At 34.3% G+C, this 17,251-nt stretch overlaps 1 protein-coding gene and 1 long non-coding RNA gene across 9 annotated transcripts in view; one reads left to right on the top strand and one right to left on the bottom strand.

Annotated features, from left to right (window-relative positions):
- Nucleotides 1-16,064, top strand: part of CPSF6 (cleavage and polyadenylation specific factor 6) — a 62,935-nt gene extending 46,871 nt beyond the window's left edge. For 3 of the 7 annotated variants that reach the window (XM_077833033.1, XM_077832996.1, XM_077833052.1), the window contains 2 exons: nucleotides 1,587-1,781; nucleotides 1,926-16,064. In XM_077833033.1, coding sequence (XP_077689159.1) covers nucleotides 1,587-1,776 — 190 coding nt within the window. In that variant the 3' untranslated portion in view covers nucleotides 1,777-1,781; nucleotides 1,926-16,064. The remainder of the gene's footprint in view (nucleotides 1-1,586; nucleotides 1,782-1,925) is intronic. The other 4 variants (XM_077833043.1, XM_077833025.1, XM_077833016.1 and 1 more) reach the window with 3 other exon arrangements.
- LOC144274336 (uncharacterized) overlaps nucleotides 1-17,251 on the bottom strand; it is a 61,487-nt gene that overhangs the window by 41,764 nt on the left and 2,472 nt on the right. The window lies entirely within an intron of this gene.

Genomic DNA, 17,251 nt, shown 5'->3' with positions numbered 1-17,251 from the left:
AGGCACTGGTGAGATCTCACCTGGAATACTGTGTGCAGTTCTGGTCTCCCATGTTTAAGAAAGATGAATTCAAACTGAAACAGGTACAGAGAAGGACTACTAGGATGATCCGAGGAATGGAAAAACCTGTCTTATGAAAGGAGACTCAAAGAGCTTGGCTTGTTTAGCCTAACCAAGAGAAGGCTGAGCGGAGATACGATTGCTTTCTATAAATATATCAGAGGGATAAATACCAGGGAGGGAGAAGAATTATTTAAGCTCAGTACCAATGTGGACACAAGAACAAATGGATATAAACTGGCCGTCAGGAAGTTTAGACTTGAAATTAGATGAAGGTTTCTAACCATCAGAGGAGTAAAGTTCTGGAACAGCCTTCCAAGGGAAGCAGTGGGGGCAAAGACACCTCTGGCTTGAAGACTAAGCTTGATAAATTCATGGAAGGGACAATACAATGGGATAGCCTAACTTTGGCAATTAATTGATCTTCAACTATTAGCGGTAGAGATGCCCAATGGCCTGTGCTGGGATGTTAGATGGGGTGGGATCTGAGTTACTACAGAGAATTCTTTCCTGGGTGTCTGGCTGGTTAGTCTTGCCCATATGCTCAGGGTTTAACTGATCGCTATATTTGGGGTCAGGAAGGAATTTTTCCTCCGGGGCAGACTGGCAGAGGCCCTGGGGTTTTTCGCCTTTCTCTGCAGCGTGGGGCATAGGTCACTTGTTGGAGGATTCTCTGCACCATGGTCTTTAAACCATGATTTGAGGACTTCAGTAGCTCAGATATAGGTTAGGGGTTTGTTACAGGAGTGGGTGGGTGAGATTCTGGGGCCTGCGTTGTGCACGGGGTCGGACTGGACAATCGTAATGGTTCCTTCTGACCTTAAAGTCTATGATTCTATGATTGAAGTCCATCAGGCTTCACTCAATACTAACCGGAGATATTCATATTTCTTCTAGAATTAACTCCATATGGAGTTTGGACAGATATTCAGTTTGTAGTCAGTCCAGATACAGTACTAATAGTGTAATTTACTGATATTCATAGTCAAATTCAATACCACTGTCCCCACAAACTTTCAATACCTAAAATGGCTGCCACAGTTGCAGCAGCCATTTTAGGTTGGATGCATTCCCATGAGCAGCTGTCTTGTCATCGTCTCCTCAGTTTTCTCTACCTCTTCCTTTCTCCTTTCAGTCCCCAGTACTAGCGTATCTTCTCAAATGGTAAGACCAGGAAATAGATAATATTGTGCTGGGTCTGCTGCTGGAATCCTCAAAAGTGAAGAAGAAATGGGTTAATTTGGAAGAGTGGGAGCAGGGTACATATTCAGTATTCTCTGAATACCAAGTCTGCATGATTAAGTATTTGGTGGCTGCTTGAAATAAAAAAACAGATTCACCCCCTCTGTGCAGTATACGCACATGCATCTCTGTATCAAAACAAACATGTCTTTTTGTTTTGTTTTGTTCTCAACATTCTTGTTTGAGCATTTTCATTTTATTAAACAGGCAGAGCTTAACACATCTTAATTTTCTGGTGTTGTGTGTGTATTTTGAGTAAAAATTAATAAAGTAATTTCTTTTAGAAGACGTGAACGGTCAAGAGAGAGGGACCACAGCAGGTCAAGAGAAAAAAGCAGGCGTCACAAGTCCCGGAGCAGAGATCGCCATGATGACTATTACCGGGAAAGAAGCCGTGAACGAGAGAGACATCGTGATCGTGACAGAGATCGTGATCGAGAACGTGACAGAGAACGAGAGTATCGCCATCGTTAGAGAAGGTGGGCATTTCAGTTTTATGTTGTGTAGGGTTGATGGTTACTTGAATTAACAGTAACTACTTTGGCCTTGGGATTATTTATACAGTAAATGTGTACACTTAAGTATGGTCCAGCAGTATGTATTGAATCCTTTCCTTCTTGTAGAATCTGAAGAGAACTTTGGTAAGTAATGACAGGTAACTATCTTGACTTGACGTGGGTTTTTTCTTTTGCTAATTGCATGAATATGTAATTTCTGTGGCGTGGTGTTTATCTTCTCAGTTTTTATGGATGGGAGGATTAAATATGTTACTGAAAAGGCAGTAGTAAATCAGACTAATCAAAAGGAGTATGTTCTTTGCTTATCTAAACTCTGAAGATTAGGATACCCACAACTCTTAATCACATTTTGCAATGTCATTTAAAGATTTTAGAAATGTTTAAAATGCAATTATTTCATTGTAGGCAGTACTTGCATATATAAAATCCGAAGGCCTAAATCCTACAGAATAAGCTAAGTTTTTACACAGGTGAATTTTCTGTTGGTTGCAATGAAGGTTTTGCTCAAGTAAGGACTGAAAGAGGATATAGGGCTTTGTTATAAAATGTGACCTCTTAATATTTCCTGGTCCGTGAACTAAATTCAGGTGGTGTCCCCTTTCAGTTTTCTGTGCTGCAAAATTGGTGATAGAATTTCTGCCTATAATCTAAAGATTGGTGAACAAATGTACAACACTGGGAATGGGTGCTTTTTTTGGTTATTTTACACTCACTAAATGTTTCAGATAAACACAGTCCTTTTTATGGATTAAACTTTATTTAAAAAAAAAAAACAACCCACCACCAACCATGTAATTAGCTGTAGAGTAGCACTTTGGGTAGACACTTGAACTATGGCTAGCCACTGAAAAAATGTCAGTGTAAATAGTCATTGCATATATAACTTAGTTATATACACAGTTTGAGGATCTTGAATTGAAATTGCTTGATTTTGACAATTGAAACCAAAACCTCTCTGTCTCTGTCATTTGGAAGTCGTAATCTTTTCCTATCCTTGCGTATTTAGAACAGTTCTTTAATATACTGTGTTAAAAGTCACACGCAGAAGAAATGTCTCCTGACAATACTTTATTTTTACATTTACCTTACAAATTTGAGAAATGACGTTTTAATGTGGCATTTAGTCATAGAAATTCATTCAAAAGACATTAGTATAGTTGGAGCAAAACTATTTTGAGAATCATGAAAATCTTAGTAAGCCTTAAGTAAAAGGTGTTCTATCAGCCACTTAAAGTGAATGTCAGTTTTTCTTGGCATGGCTTGTAGCATTTCTATGCAGTAGGGACAGAAGTCTGACCTTAAAACATCTGATCCCACTTAATATTGGGACAATATGTATTGTCCTTGGTTCATGCATTCCTTAGTAGCTGATCCATATAGTAATGGCCTATGGAAGGGGAATCAAAGATGTAAAAGAGGCTGAAAAGAGGCAGCTGAAGTGAAGTTGGCAGTCATATACCTTAATTGTTTAAGTGACAGTGGCCAGTGTTTTACTTCATACTGTGTGCTATTTTAGTACAAACATTCCTGGAATTGTAGAAAAATTATTCACCGTGCTTCCTAAGCATAAAATGTCAGAACAAAAAGTTTCAAATTTACATGATTGAATGTGGTTTCTTTCATTAAAGTGGATTTTCCATAGTTACCACGAATTTGTTTTTAAATGTACAGTAGAACCTCAGAGTTATGAACACCTTGGGAATGGAGGTTGTTCGTAACTCTGAACAAAACATTGTAGTGGTTCTTCCAGTAATTTACAACTGAACATTGAGTTAATACAGTTTTGAAACTTTACTATGCAGAAAAAAAAGCCGCTTTCCCTTTATTTTTTTTAGTAGTTTTCGTTTAACACAATATTGTACTGTATTTGCTGCTGCTTCTTTTTTTTTTTTTTTTTTTTTTTTTTTGTGGCCTCTGCTGCTGTCTCTGGTACTTCTGTTTCCAAATAAAGTGTGAGGTTAACTGGTCAGTTTGTAACTCTCGTGTTCCTAACTTTGAGGTTCTGCTGTATTTAAGTACTACATGTAGATAGTATTGTATAGGAGGTAACCCAGTTGAGCTGAATGATGGTTGCTTTTCCAAGGCTTTCACTTCTTCAGGAGAAGATGAATAAATGTCATTAAATACTGTTAATTTGAAGTTCCATAAATTAAAATTAAGGTGGGAAGTTACTTTGGATGCACTTGATTATTGAAGCTTTATATTTTCATGTATTCAGACGAGGTGTCTGTATCGTGGAACTTCTATACGAAGTATAGATATATTTTCTCCCACAAAGTGTCTGAGGAAACATGGTTGCATTTAGTATTTACCATAACACTGTTTTGTTTTATTTATTTATATGCTCACACATTTTAAGCATGCTGTGTGAGATTATCTGAATTATTGTTTTATTCAACTCAGTACACGTGGGATTTTTACATATGCAACCTCCCTTTAAATTTGTGTGTTGTGCACCAGGACTTCCATTAGGATTAAGAGGAGTTGAGTAGATAAATTCCCCTTAATGAAGAGGAAAATAGACTGCAATAACTTTATTTAAAGGACAGATTTAGTGAATACATGCAAATGAGAAGTTGGTATTTTAAAAGATAACTTGTAAACAGTTTGTCTTGTTATTGTCCTATTAAAGAAGGCCAGGCCAATAAACTTTTTATAGTTTTTATACAGTACTTAATTTCAGTAATATTCTGGTGTGTGTTTCATTTTCACCAGGATATATGTTTTCATACTTCTTGGGGGGGGGGGTTACATTAGATTTGTTTATGAACAGTAACCAAAGGTTTCCAGTCACTTCTAAAATAATAGAAATACTGAGAGGAACATTTTTTCACCCTTTATGCCAGTGTTTTACCAGATAATGCGAGTTTCTGTGCCTAAAAGATATGAATGACAGTGGTTTTCCTCTCTTTATTCCCATGTAAATTTAGTAGTGCTGTGATACCCTACTTGCATATTTTAACAAAAATGTTAAACATGCTCATCTTAGAAGGGTTTTAAAAGTTCATTGTAAAGTTTTGTATGCTGTGAAACATTAATCAGTTTTTTATTACTCATTTTGTCATTTGTATCTACTTGCATTCATATAGCTGGATTAAATTTGAATAATTTAATAAATGTTTTATAAAATTTTATTGAAAAAAACCTCAAATGTACCATATCAAATTTTCACACTTCTGTTTGTACATTTAGTGATCAAAAACTAAGTTGTCGAGTTGACTTATACGCTTTCAGTTGGGCAGTTGGTCCTTATGTGCATTGCCAGTGTAATCTTGGCAAATAGTTATTTAATTTGAATGTTTTCCTGAAGTCTGTAACTTTTGCTAGAGTAGTGGTATAATTATTAATGTAAAAGTGCAGAACGGTGGTTGATTTTAAAAAAAAAAAAAGTACAACTTTCTGATGTAAAGTAATATTCTAGAAAATCAAGAACCTATGTGTTGTTAATCAGAGGAATCCGATTTAGAGGAGGAGTAACACCAAAATGAACATGTACAAACAGAAAAGTAATGTAACTTCATCAACATTAGCCCCTGATTTTTAGAAAGGTTTTAGTTTAACTGGTGGTTCAATTATGTATTTCAGCTATTACTGTCCCATCTTAATCTCACTGTCTGGATTTTAATAACTTCTGAATGTTACACATTATTTCATTTTATGTTTTTGTTATTGGGACAGCTGTTTTCTAATTGTATAATTTTTTTTGCACAATTAAACTGAATTTGGAATGAACTGCAAAGAGAAAAGTACACGAACATTGTAATATTCAATATGTATGTAGACTTTGTGCTCCATTTTTCATAACTTATTTCTCTTCCTGTTCTCATACCACTGTAAGCAAAATCCTTAAGCCTTCTAGTGTACTTCTGGAGTATACAGTTCAAAAATAAAGTATTTGTGTCCATCTGTGGTAAAATAATCTTGAGCAGGGGTTCTCAAACTACATCGTACCACGGCCCCCTTCTGACAACAAAAGTTACTGCATGACCCAGGAGGGGGACCAAAGCCTGAGTCTACCGCCACAGGCAGGGAGGCTAACGCCCAAAGGTTTTAGCCCTAGGCGGGGGCCTGTAACGTGAGCCCCATCACCCAGGGCTGAAGCCCTTGGGCTTTGGCTTTGTCCCTGGGTGATGGGGCTTGGGCTTCGGTCTTGGGCCCCAGCGAGTCTAATGCCAGCCCTGGCGACCCATTAAAAAGGGGTTGCGACCCACTTTGGGGTCCTGACCCACGGTTTGAGAACCGCTGATCTTGAGTATTAGTGTCGCTTATATTAAAAAAAAAAAAAAAATCACAAACTTGTCCTTTCTGTGTTTGTAGAAGAATATTGTACTTGATAATACATTGTTAAAGGTAGATTCCTGTTTTCCATGGAAAATAAAGTTGAATGCTCATAAGACTGACAACCACTTCACTTGTTAAATGTCAGATAAATGAGCCTGTTTTTGAGAACTTGCAATTAATGGAAATATGTTTTATTTTGCATATTGATTGTTCTTTAATTAAAGCTAATAACTATTAGCATATCTCAAACAATACAGTAGTACTGTTCAATGCCTAACTGTACTAAGCTTTTTGGCATTGTTTCAGTGATAGTTAATCTTGGAGATATTGCTACCATTTTTCTCAGATACACCTAGACTCTTATTTTAAAAAATATTGTACTTGGGGAAACATGATGTTAATTTGGAAACTGAAAAAGATGGCAACAGCTATAGAATGTGCAATATTATGTCTTTCTCTTTTTTTGTTATTCTATGAACATCAATAGGCCCTTTTTTGTGGAGCTAGCATTTCTCATAAGAGGTATCATACTTTTTGTACGTTTGGTTGAATTCATGAAACTCATTCTGGAGGACAGAGTGTAAAAGAGCAGCTGTACCTCAGTGGTATGCTCTGCCTTTTTTGCTGTATAAAATTTATTTTGTATTTGCGACTGCCTCTATCGTTTAAAAGTTTACAGTGCCTTTGCAGAATTTCTGCACTTTCATCATCTCCTTCGGGGGATGCTCTGATAAAATCCATGTTCAATTTTTTTTTTAAAAAAGCAAAACTAAAATCTTGCCTTCTAACTGTTTTCAAATGTATAATTTTGTATACTGTTTCTTAATCCTATTGGTATCTGATATCTTTTTTTGTCTGCACACATTACTGTAATTTTCCTGCCAATCTTATGTTGACTACTAATGGGCCTGGGATTCATTATATTTCCATCTTCCCTACACCTTGCATTCTCTCTTTTTCACTCAGTTGTACAGTCAATATCTATGACTGAAATTTGCATTGTGAAGCAGTTCCACAAGAAATGTATCTTTAAGGTGGCTGCTTTACATTTGAAAACTGTGAAAGGGTTGGCTGGATTCAGTATTGTTCAATGAATGAATAAATTGGGTTAGGTTTTTTCCTTTTGCTTACTGTGGTTTGAGAACTAAATTGTTTGTTTAAAAAATCCAACATATATTTCCCTTTTTATGTTTCTCTGTGGTAGTTTGCTCTGCCTTTCTGTGTCTCCCTCATACCTGAATGTGAAAGATACTTGCCTAACAGCTTTTTAATTTGTAAACTAAAACCTAGTTTCTTCTTTCCAAAGAGAGAAATTGCATTTTATTTTTTAATGAAACCTTATGAAATTTTTCTGTATTCTGTAAAAGGGTATATCTTTCAATATATTGATGTCATATTTTTAGTAGTCTGTTTTATTGTAGGTAAAACACTGCAACATTAAAAATCTAATTTGTTAGGCAAATTTGTTAGAAAATGCAAATCTCTCTGCTGAACACATTCATAAACTAAGTTACCAGTTACTTTCAAAGAACAGACAAGCTGGGATAGTAGAAAAGGTTTATAGTGACATGAAACTGGAGTTTGGGAATATATTTTCCTTTCATAATAGTTATTTTGTAGGGTGGGGATGGTTTTGGTGTTAACCTTAAAGTATACATTAAGGTTGAGCAAAGGTGTAAGGTAAGTACAGTAGTAATAGGTGAAGAAGCATATGTAAAAGGGTAGTGAAAGAATAATAGCATTTACACTAATGATAAACAGAACTGAATTCATAGAATTTCTTCTGGCTTAAATACAGAAGAGCAAATGAATTTAGAGTCATGGTTGAAACTGTTCTCTGCTCACCCTGTCGCATGTAAGTGTTACTGGAAAATATAACCTCACTTTTGGGAGGTATTTAATATTATGGACACTGGGTTGAGTTGGGGAATGAATTTCAGCCTTGAAACTGAATTTTTGTAAGATTTGACCTTTGTGTAATTACTTTTTTTTGTTTGTGTATAAAATAAGATAAAAGGAGAATTTTATTGCAGTACATGAACACGTTAGGAACTATTCGTATGTGGAATAAATCTGTATTTTACACACACAGCCCTCCCCCGCCCCAAATGTGAATATACTGTGATAGACTGTAATTGTTCCTTGAAATGGATAATTTGTTTAGGGTATTGCATTTATTTAAAGGGCATATGCACATAAAACCTTTTAAATATAATGATAGAAGTTCTCAGACTTTCGTTTCATAGCTGTTAAAATACTTATGTGGACATGCAGAAGTTTTTAAAAATATATGTATATATTTCAAGCTGCTACTGCAAGCTCCACAAAAAAAAAATAAAAAAAAAAATAAAAAAGGACCTGTTGATCCACGTTAAAAAAATGTGTATTAGAAAATGAAGATATCTTATTCTGTATATGAAAACCAAAAAAAGCCCCACACTGGCAATTTAAATATATATATATAATACCTTAAGAGGTGAGCAAAGTTCTTGAGATTAAGATATTTAAAATGTTAGGGAAAAAAATCAGTTTTTATTAACAGGAACACTGGAAAGCTCTTTACGGTATGGAAATAAGCAGTTCTTAGACAAGGAAAGAAGTGGTATTGCCAAAAGGTGTCGACAAAAAAGAAATTTCAATATGTAACCTTTTGCATTTTACCCTATTTATAAGCTGTTTTGTACTTCATTATTCTACTAAGTAGAACGTTGAAATGTTAATGCATACAGATTTATTTCCTACTGTAGGAAGTATTAAATCTAAGTTTGCTAATTAGCCAGAATATGTTGACAGTTGGTTGTTTTTTTTTTGAACGAGAATTTATAACTGTTTTGGGAATTTTAGTGTTTTATGTTTCGTAATTTGTAATTTAGCTTCAGTATAATCTTGACAGTCTCTTAAAATCTGCATAGAGCCCTAAATAAAAAAGTGGTGATCCGGTACAGGTTCTTCAAAAGTACCTGTGATTCTTTATGAACTCTAGAAAATCTAGCAAACTCTCCCATTGGGCTCAAACTTTTTATGCTAGTATTGTAAATCAAATTTATGCTTTTGGATCTGTTAACTGTCACTGTAGCAGTGCTGTGAAAGATCCACTATTCCTACATAGCATTGTACTGCAAGAGCAGCAAATTCTGACATGCAGTCTCACAGCTGTCATTTATTTATTTGCTCCTCTGAAACATTGAGATCCCTTGTTTGCATTAATAACTTGGCTTTCAATTGCAAATGTTTGTTTTGCATGCACGTGACACTTTAGTACTACTTTTGCTATTGAAAAATCAAGTTTTAAAAGCAGCTGTGGGGATCTGGTCTCTTTTGGAGGAGAGAATCCCCAAAGGAAGTCACTAGTCAATACATTTGTCACTTGATAGCAAAGTTCATGGATTTGAAAAGGTCTTCCAGGCACTAGTTCAAATTTCAGTGATTCTGCTATATGCAGACTGTAGCGTATAGATAATAACTTGTTTTTGTTTTTGTTTTTAAAAATTAAACACTACCAGTCATTGTGGGGGAAGGAAGGACAACTAATTAATTATTATCCATCCAACACAAGTTTGTCTCCTAATTATCTTGAACCATTTTAGTAGTACAAGAATCCTTATGACAGCTGTGCATTGGTGTGTGTTCATGAAATTGCTTCTCTAAATGTCTGGTTTTTTTAAATGACCGATTAATGTGTTGGGTTCTTTTAAGCAACTTGATTTAAATTCTCATGAAGTTGTTGAATGTGGAAATTGTGACCTACTGATAACGTACAGTTATCTAGTTGTTTTGTAATGGAATTTTAAATGAAGCATCAGTGAATGGAATTATACCATCCAAGTATTATGTGAACGCTACAATTATATTTAAATGGTTGTTCTGGTTCCTTTATTAGATAAATTGATTGCTGAAATAATTTAATCTAACTAGGACATAGGGTGTTTTGTTTTTTGTTTTGTTTTTTGTGTGGGGAAACCTGAATTCTCATCTGTATTGTATTTTTTTTTTAAACAAAGTGGGTTTTTGTAATTTTGTGACAGTACTTTTTAAAAAAAAAAAAAATCCGGAGCCCCTATTAATTTTAGTTTCCAAATTTTGTAACATTGGCATCAAGCTGATAAATTGCAGAAAATATTGTGCACTGTTAAATATATTACTAATCTGTAAAACACCCACTTCATTAAACATTTAGTGTAGTATTTAATTGTGAAAGAGCTAGTTTAGAATTGCTGTAAATGGGTGGGTAAAAATGTAAAGAACAAATCTGGTTTTGGCAGCATCATCCAAGTACTTACTGACTCTTGCAGTATGAATACTTCAGGATATGTTCTATATAAATGTTTCCATCATTCACCGAAACAGTAGCTATTTGTTTCTTGTGGTTTGGTATTTTAGTTAAATTGCATTTTTTTCAACTTTCTTGTACAACTATTAATATTTATTAAAAATAGATGTTCTAGAACAATTACTGTACACTTTGAGAATTCTCAGCCAAACAAGTAGCTACTGCTTCAATATCTTTTATTTGTGTTAGATTACATTATGGTGAAGTAGGTGCACGACTTGTGTATGTATAGTTAAGCCAACATTTTTCTGTGTATTATGGGGACTAGCAAAATCTACATCACAAATTTTGACACATTACAGCTGAAGGAAGAGGAACACCTTGCAAAGACAAGAAACATTCTTCATGGAAAGATGCTTATCCAGCGGTTTGCTTCTTGTGATTGAACTGAGCCTGTAAGGATTCATGGATAAAATGAACAGGAATAGATCTGAATAAAGCAAATCTGCATACATGGTAACCAGTAGCTATTTTACTTTTTTATGTTGCTTAACTGTTTTATTTGAGGGAAACCTGTGTGATTTAAAACTTCTAGCTTTTGCAACTTTATTACTGGTTATATACATTTGGCAATTATAATGTGCAAGCAATTGGAAAAAAGTCAAGTAAATCCTTGTTTTTATAGTAGTTTGTTCTTGTTAAAAATGTTCATATGATAATGTCTGTATACAGCACCACTTTGATTACAGTAGATGTAGTGTTGTAATAAACTCTTTAATGGGGCTGATGTGTAAAGCTGTTCAAGTTATTTGATGTTTACACCTCAGGGAAAGTCTTGTGTTCAGCAATATTTAAAGATAATGATTCTATGAAAACATTTATACTGTCTTTAAAAAGCATTGCAATAGAGTTTTTGCATATGCATCAACCTGATCTTGCGTTCAGTGACTTAAAAATACTAATGCCACTCTTTCACACTTGATTTTGATATACAAATAGGTGATTACACAAAGGCTTTAATAATTTGCTTTTCTAGCAGTTTTTACATAGATGGCCTGTGAATTTGCTGAAAGGCATGTAAAATTGTAAAAACTGCAGTTTGATTGACATAGTCTGTCATTGTTTTGGGGAGAGGAAATCCTAGGTTGATGATTGTAGTAAACTGAAAACTGTCTCCTACAACATGCAGCTGACTAAGATGCTACAGTTTACATTAGTTTCATTTAAACTGTTAATGTTGGGAAAATGCTGGCCTTTTTGAAATACAGCTGCAGTTGTTTACGGTTTTGTGTTTGTGTTTGTTTAGGTTTTTCCAAGGCCATAGGCAATCTGTACATAGCTGTATATTAGAAAAATGTGACCGATGAAACCAGTCATGATGTTTCCATTTTTTCAGATAATATGGATTCCAGTGGGCTTGGTATTTTCTTAACACTGGGGTTTATCCACATATCTGTGTAAAGGGGGGAAGGTACGCTTGTACATCCCATGTGCACTAGTGGGGAATGCTTTACTGCCTTAACAAAAAGTGAAATAGATTTAGTCATGAGGTTTTGCAAACTTGTCTAAAAACAATTTATTGGAAGTTGGAATTCGAACATTTTAATATCAGAGCTTGAACTAAAGAATTAAAGCAAATTTCAAATGACTAGAATTTGTTCTAAATTTTATGAAGGATATAAATTAGAACAATAGGAAGTGTGTATAACACTGAGCAAATTTACAGTTTGCTTTTCCAGACTGGTGTGGATGTTCATTCTTTAAAATACACTTTGAGTCCCTTTAATAGATTAGTCTGAGAAGTTTTCCACTTCTTCTTATACAGATAGCTTGCAGGGCATGTTTTAATGTTTTAAGCTAAGTTTCAAAACCTCAGTGGCTTCAAAAGGTAATCTTTAAAACAAATCATTGGTTTGTTTTATAACTTAATTTTATGTTAAGTATTAAGATCCTGTTCAGGAAAACACATGCTTACGTGCTTTATTGAACTGGGGCCTCTATCCTGTGCGACTGCAAAAGCTTTACATAACGCTGAGACTCTTAATTTAATTTTTGTCATCTACCATCACCCTAGATTTGCTGCAGCTAGGCTGATACTATTGGACTTGCCCACATGCCTCTGCACGTTTTTATTGCTTAAATTCTGTACCTCAGGTTCTCATGCATGGGATTATTGGTGTTTGTCCAACTACTTGCTTTTGAATTTCAGATGTTTGACCCTGTTTAAAAATGAAAACTGACTTTTAAAACGTTGTATAGTGAACATTGTATCAAACAAGTCACATGACTTTTCCCTGTTTTTGTGAATAGATGGTGGTTTTAACTAGTTTTGATGTAACTTCTTAGCTTTCTTGACAAACATTGTTTACTGTTACTTGTAATACATTTAAGGAAAGAAATAACCTGCATATACCTATTACATGGGAAATAGCTAATACCGAAGGGGCAGCAGGTAAGTAATGTATCCACATGGCTAGAAAGCTTAAACCCAGAAAAGAAGTATTTTTTAATTTCATGACTAAAATTAAAAAAAAATTAAGCAGGAACGAAGATTTGCTCAATTTAGTTATTTGAAACTGATGAATGATACTGTTACTCTTTCCACATTAGGTATCATTTCTTTCCGTTTCTCATCCTTCTGTAGAGACATCCATTGATAGCAATGGAGACACCAAAATATCCAATATAAGAGTTAAACTTTTAATAGAAATCTGTCTGGCTTGTTGGTAAGGTCCTAATAGATGAGGCCCCTAATTTCTATCTAGTCTCAATATGTATATAGTTTGAGTGGTTAGATAGTGCTCTGATGTGTCTTGTGATTAGATGGATTATCTTTTCATTGTGGGTTTACTTTTGTAAAATCTGTTTTGGTTTAAAGTGAAAAGATCATGTGTATATAAAAATAATCCAAAAACCCTTACAGACACCAAAAAGGAATATGTCCCCTTTTACGTTTCATGTGTGTAATTAGATCTGCAATGGAATTTGTATCATGCGTCAGTTTATTAAGCAGTACTGAAAATGTTCTGTGCTCTCTCAGGAGTTGTCAGTTTGTTAGTTTACCAGCAGGTGATGTTGCACCTGAATGATGCGTTGATTGCTATTGAAGCATTCTTTGGTATCCAATTGTATTTAATCTGCTTCTGTTTGTGAAAGGACAAAATAGTCTGTTAGGAAGTACTTCCTATTTTGTATGTGGGCATTCATAAGCAGCGTTTTAAATTAACATCATATGGCTCTTGTCCAAAGGATTAAACAATTACCTGAAATAATGGATTTTTTTTTTTAAAGCAACAAAAATAAGATTATAGTCAGGTTAGCTAAGAAAGTTAGTCTGCTTTCGAAAAAGGTGTTTTTACAGACCGAAAAACAGTGGAATATATTGGGGAAATATGCACCTTTTGTTCTCATTCCCTTTCTGTTCTTTAATGTGCCAACAACCTAAATTCAGATTGTATTACACAAGACAGGCATTTGTCAATTTTTTTTTTAAATTATATATAATTCGGCTCTCAAATGGCTATTGCATTTGTATGTGTAAGACAAAAGATACATTATTAAATTTAGGCTTTAACTTGATTATGAGTGGATATTCTGATTTAGTTTCTTTGTTGAGCGTATTGAGGTTTGTAGGTTTTTTTAATGCTGTATTTTTTTTCAATCTGATTATGCTTAGTTGCATACCCAAGTCCTTGTAAATGTTTTCCCTAGCTGCATGTGGTTAATTTAAATGTGTATATTTGTCATTTGTGTTTCTAGTAAAAATACATGGCATTCTTTTTAGAAATACCTTATTTCTTTTTTCCTTTCCTTACTCATACTTCTGTCAATGTACAATGTACTGACTTTTTTTAATGCTAATTTTATTTGTGGAATCTTAGGCCCCTTGCATAAATTTTTTATCACTGTTTTATGTAAACTAGGTTATGGCCTTAAAACCCTGGCTTTATGCTAGTTAAGGTACACTGTGTCATAGAGCATTATATAAAAAAATGTATGTTTAATATTTCATTTACACTTGAAAGACTTAAGACCCTAAATTCCTTTGCACTGAAATTCAGAAATAAAAACTTCATATTCTCATAGAAGAAAAATAGTGATCAGAATATACAGATTTTCCTGTAGCAGGCAGCATTCCTTATAATACGTGTCTCTTGACTTTGGAAAGAAACAGCATTAATTTTTAGGATGATCAAAATTATTCAGGTAGTAGGTGATATTATATGTCTTTTAGTGTAGTAAAATGATTTTAGCATACAAGGCAAGATTGAATGTGCATTATTCAGAACCTTTAATCTCCTACAATTTAGGGGGTTGTTTTTTACAGTGGGATAACTCCTGGTGAAAAGTTCCATATTAAAGATGCTATAATGTTTACAATATTGATAAAATGCTCTTTTTTTAAAAAAATAGGGATGGTCTAAAGGGTCATCTTAGATCCAGATCATTTTAGGCTCTGCTTAGAGGCTGAACGAAAGCTAAGTTTGTTTTTTTATGGAAATATCCATGGTCATATGTTCTCTCAGGATTTTTCCTGTGTTGGATCAGACATGATAAAGGGCCCCTCTAGGTTTTGAACCTTTTGAGGCCAGTTGAGATCTGGAGGTTTGAGTCCTTTCCTTACCCCGAGTTATTAAGTGTGGATATTTGTGTTCTGGTGTAGATCCAACTATGTTTTAAAGTTTTTCTACCCATCTTCTGAAACATAACTAGTTTTGTTACAGGTGCTAACCTGAAGGTAGTCAAATTTATAGTTTATCTCATTGAAATAAGGAGAAATTTAATTTGAAATTTCCCAACCAAACATGATGGTAAAATAGAATAATCTTAAATGTATAGAATTCATCATTAATAGAATTGTAATATAACCAATTAATAGAGCTTGTTGACACCACAGCCCCTTGTTTAGTGTATTTTGTGTAAAGAAGATTTTGAACTGTTCATGTTGTTGCCACATGTTATGTTATTAAATATATACATTCCCATGACATCCTATAAAGCTGAGAAAATAAGGGGTATGCATTCTGAATACAAGTGATGTCAAATTCAGTTTGCTTACTATTATTGATGTCTTGAAAAAAAAGAGGTAGTGTTTGAAAGGAGAATAAATTCCTTTTTGGGAAATTTACAAAGGGTAACTAGCACTGATGACTCCTTCAGCCTTATATGGTCTTCCTGTACTGTTGTTCTCCCTGATCTCCATTCTACACAAAGGTGCAATTGTTCAAGACATAATTTTAAAGTGTGACCTTGGAAATTTTTGTATTAATAGAAATGCAGAATTATTACATTGCAAATTGTAAACTGATCTAGTATCTGTATGAATGCCTGACTCAAAAAGGGTTTTTATGAATAGTAACAGCTTCCTAATACCAGCAGGCCAAAGAGTGTCATAAGGTATTGAGTTTCTGGAGTCCTAGATTTCTCAGCAAGGTAAGGTGCATTTCTGAATACATTTTCAATTAAGGCACCTAGGATTCTAAATTAACTTTAAGACTCATTCCTTTTTCATGTTATGCTTAGAATTTTGCATTAATTTTCATTTTTCACTGGTTTTCTTTAATTACCTTTCTTCCAGCCTTTAGAAGACTATTTAGCAATTTGCTGTCCAACCTTTTTGTTGGTCTTAAACTGCAATGCTAGTTTACCTTGTAATGAAGAAATAAAATTCAATTTTATTTAAAAAAAAAAAACCCTTTGTCATTTTTATTTCATCTAACATTCTTACAGCATTCCGCATGTCAGATTCTATCCAGCTGAGAGATTCAGACAAATATAAACAGTAATATTGTGTGTGGAAATTGACGAAATTCTTGTCTAGAAATATTTTTATTCCTTGGCCAACAGTTGCCCTTTTAATTTTGTCATCTTATTTTTAAAATAGCAAACACTTTTCTGCTCAACTTTGGAAGAATTAAAGTGAGAGAAACATTTATTAGCTTAAGTAGGACAATTTGATATTGGTAATTTCTAATACTGGAAAGCACCCATTTTCTCACCATTTAAAAAACCTGTGGTTCACTGCGTTTCAGACGATGAAGAAAGGAGAACTTCAAAGCAAGCTCTGCAAATCTTTGTCAGTGTGTTCATTTTCTTCCTTAAATTAGCGTACATTATTCAAAAGCAGAAATTGTGTGTGCCCTATACTGTAGTTTGGAGCAAAAATCTCTGCTACCTGGCATACTCGAAACAAACTAAACCCTATCCTTTGTAATGCTGAGGATCTGTTCACCAGTTTGTCAACCCAGGAAAGATTGAAAGGGGAAGAATTGCTGTTCCCTGTGTATAGTTTTTGCTGTTGGACAGTAAAGCTGTTATTAAAATTGAGATTGAGTCTATTGCTTGCAGTGGTTGCTCTGAAAGTGTTGTTTGACATGGTTCAATTAATATAGCACTGTCCTAAAGTTGCACTTTGCAGCATTGCCAACTTTCATGATTTTATGTTTAGTCTCATGATACCTGGTATTTTTTCTTAAAACCCCATCTCCTGCAGTCATATGTGAGAATCTCAGCTTTCGTTTAGAAAAAACAAAAATTCCAGCTCTCATGGTTGCAGAGAAAAGGTTAAAAATGTGACCTGAATGTACCCCAAAGGCTCAGAAGGCAAATAAAATGAGCTCCAAGGTTTTTTTTTTTTGTTTCGTTCTGATTGAATGCCTGAGGTTGGCAATACTGTGATGCCATGTACAGGAAAGAAACATTCAGAAACACATGAGTTACTTAACTTTATTCATGCTTACAGCTCCACATAGGTCATAATGAAATGAATGAACATAACCCTTCTGACTGCAGAGGTCCAACTATAATGGGTCATCTGGTCGCAAAAGCCAAATTGAAACATTCAAGCTAGCTCTGCTAGGAGTAGGCTTGTGCTACTTCT

The sequence above is a fragment of the Eretmochelys imbricata genome, chromosome 1 (assembly GCF_965152235.1).
Source record: "Eretmochelys imbricata isolate rEreImb1 chromosome 1, rEreImb1.hap1, whole genome shotgun sequence".
Lineage (NCBI taxonomy): Eukaryota > Metazoa > Chordata > Testudines > Cheloniidae > Eretmochelys > Eretmochelys imbricata.
The sequence above is the reverse complement of the archived record's forward strand: the minus strand, read 5'-3'. Positions and strand labels throughout refer to the sequence as shown.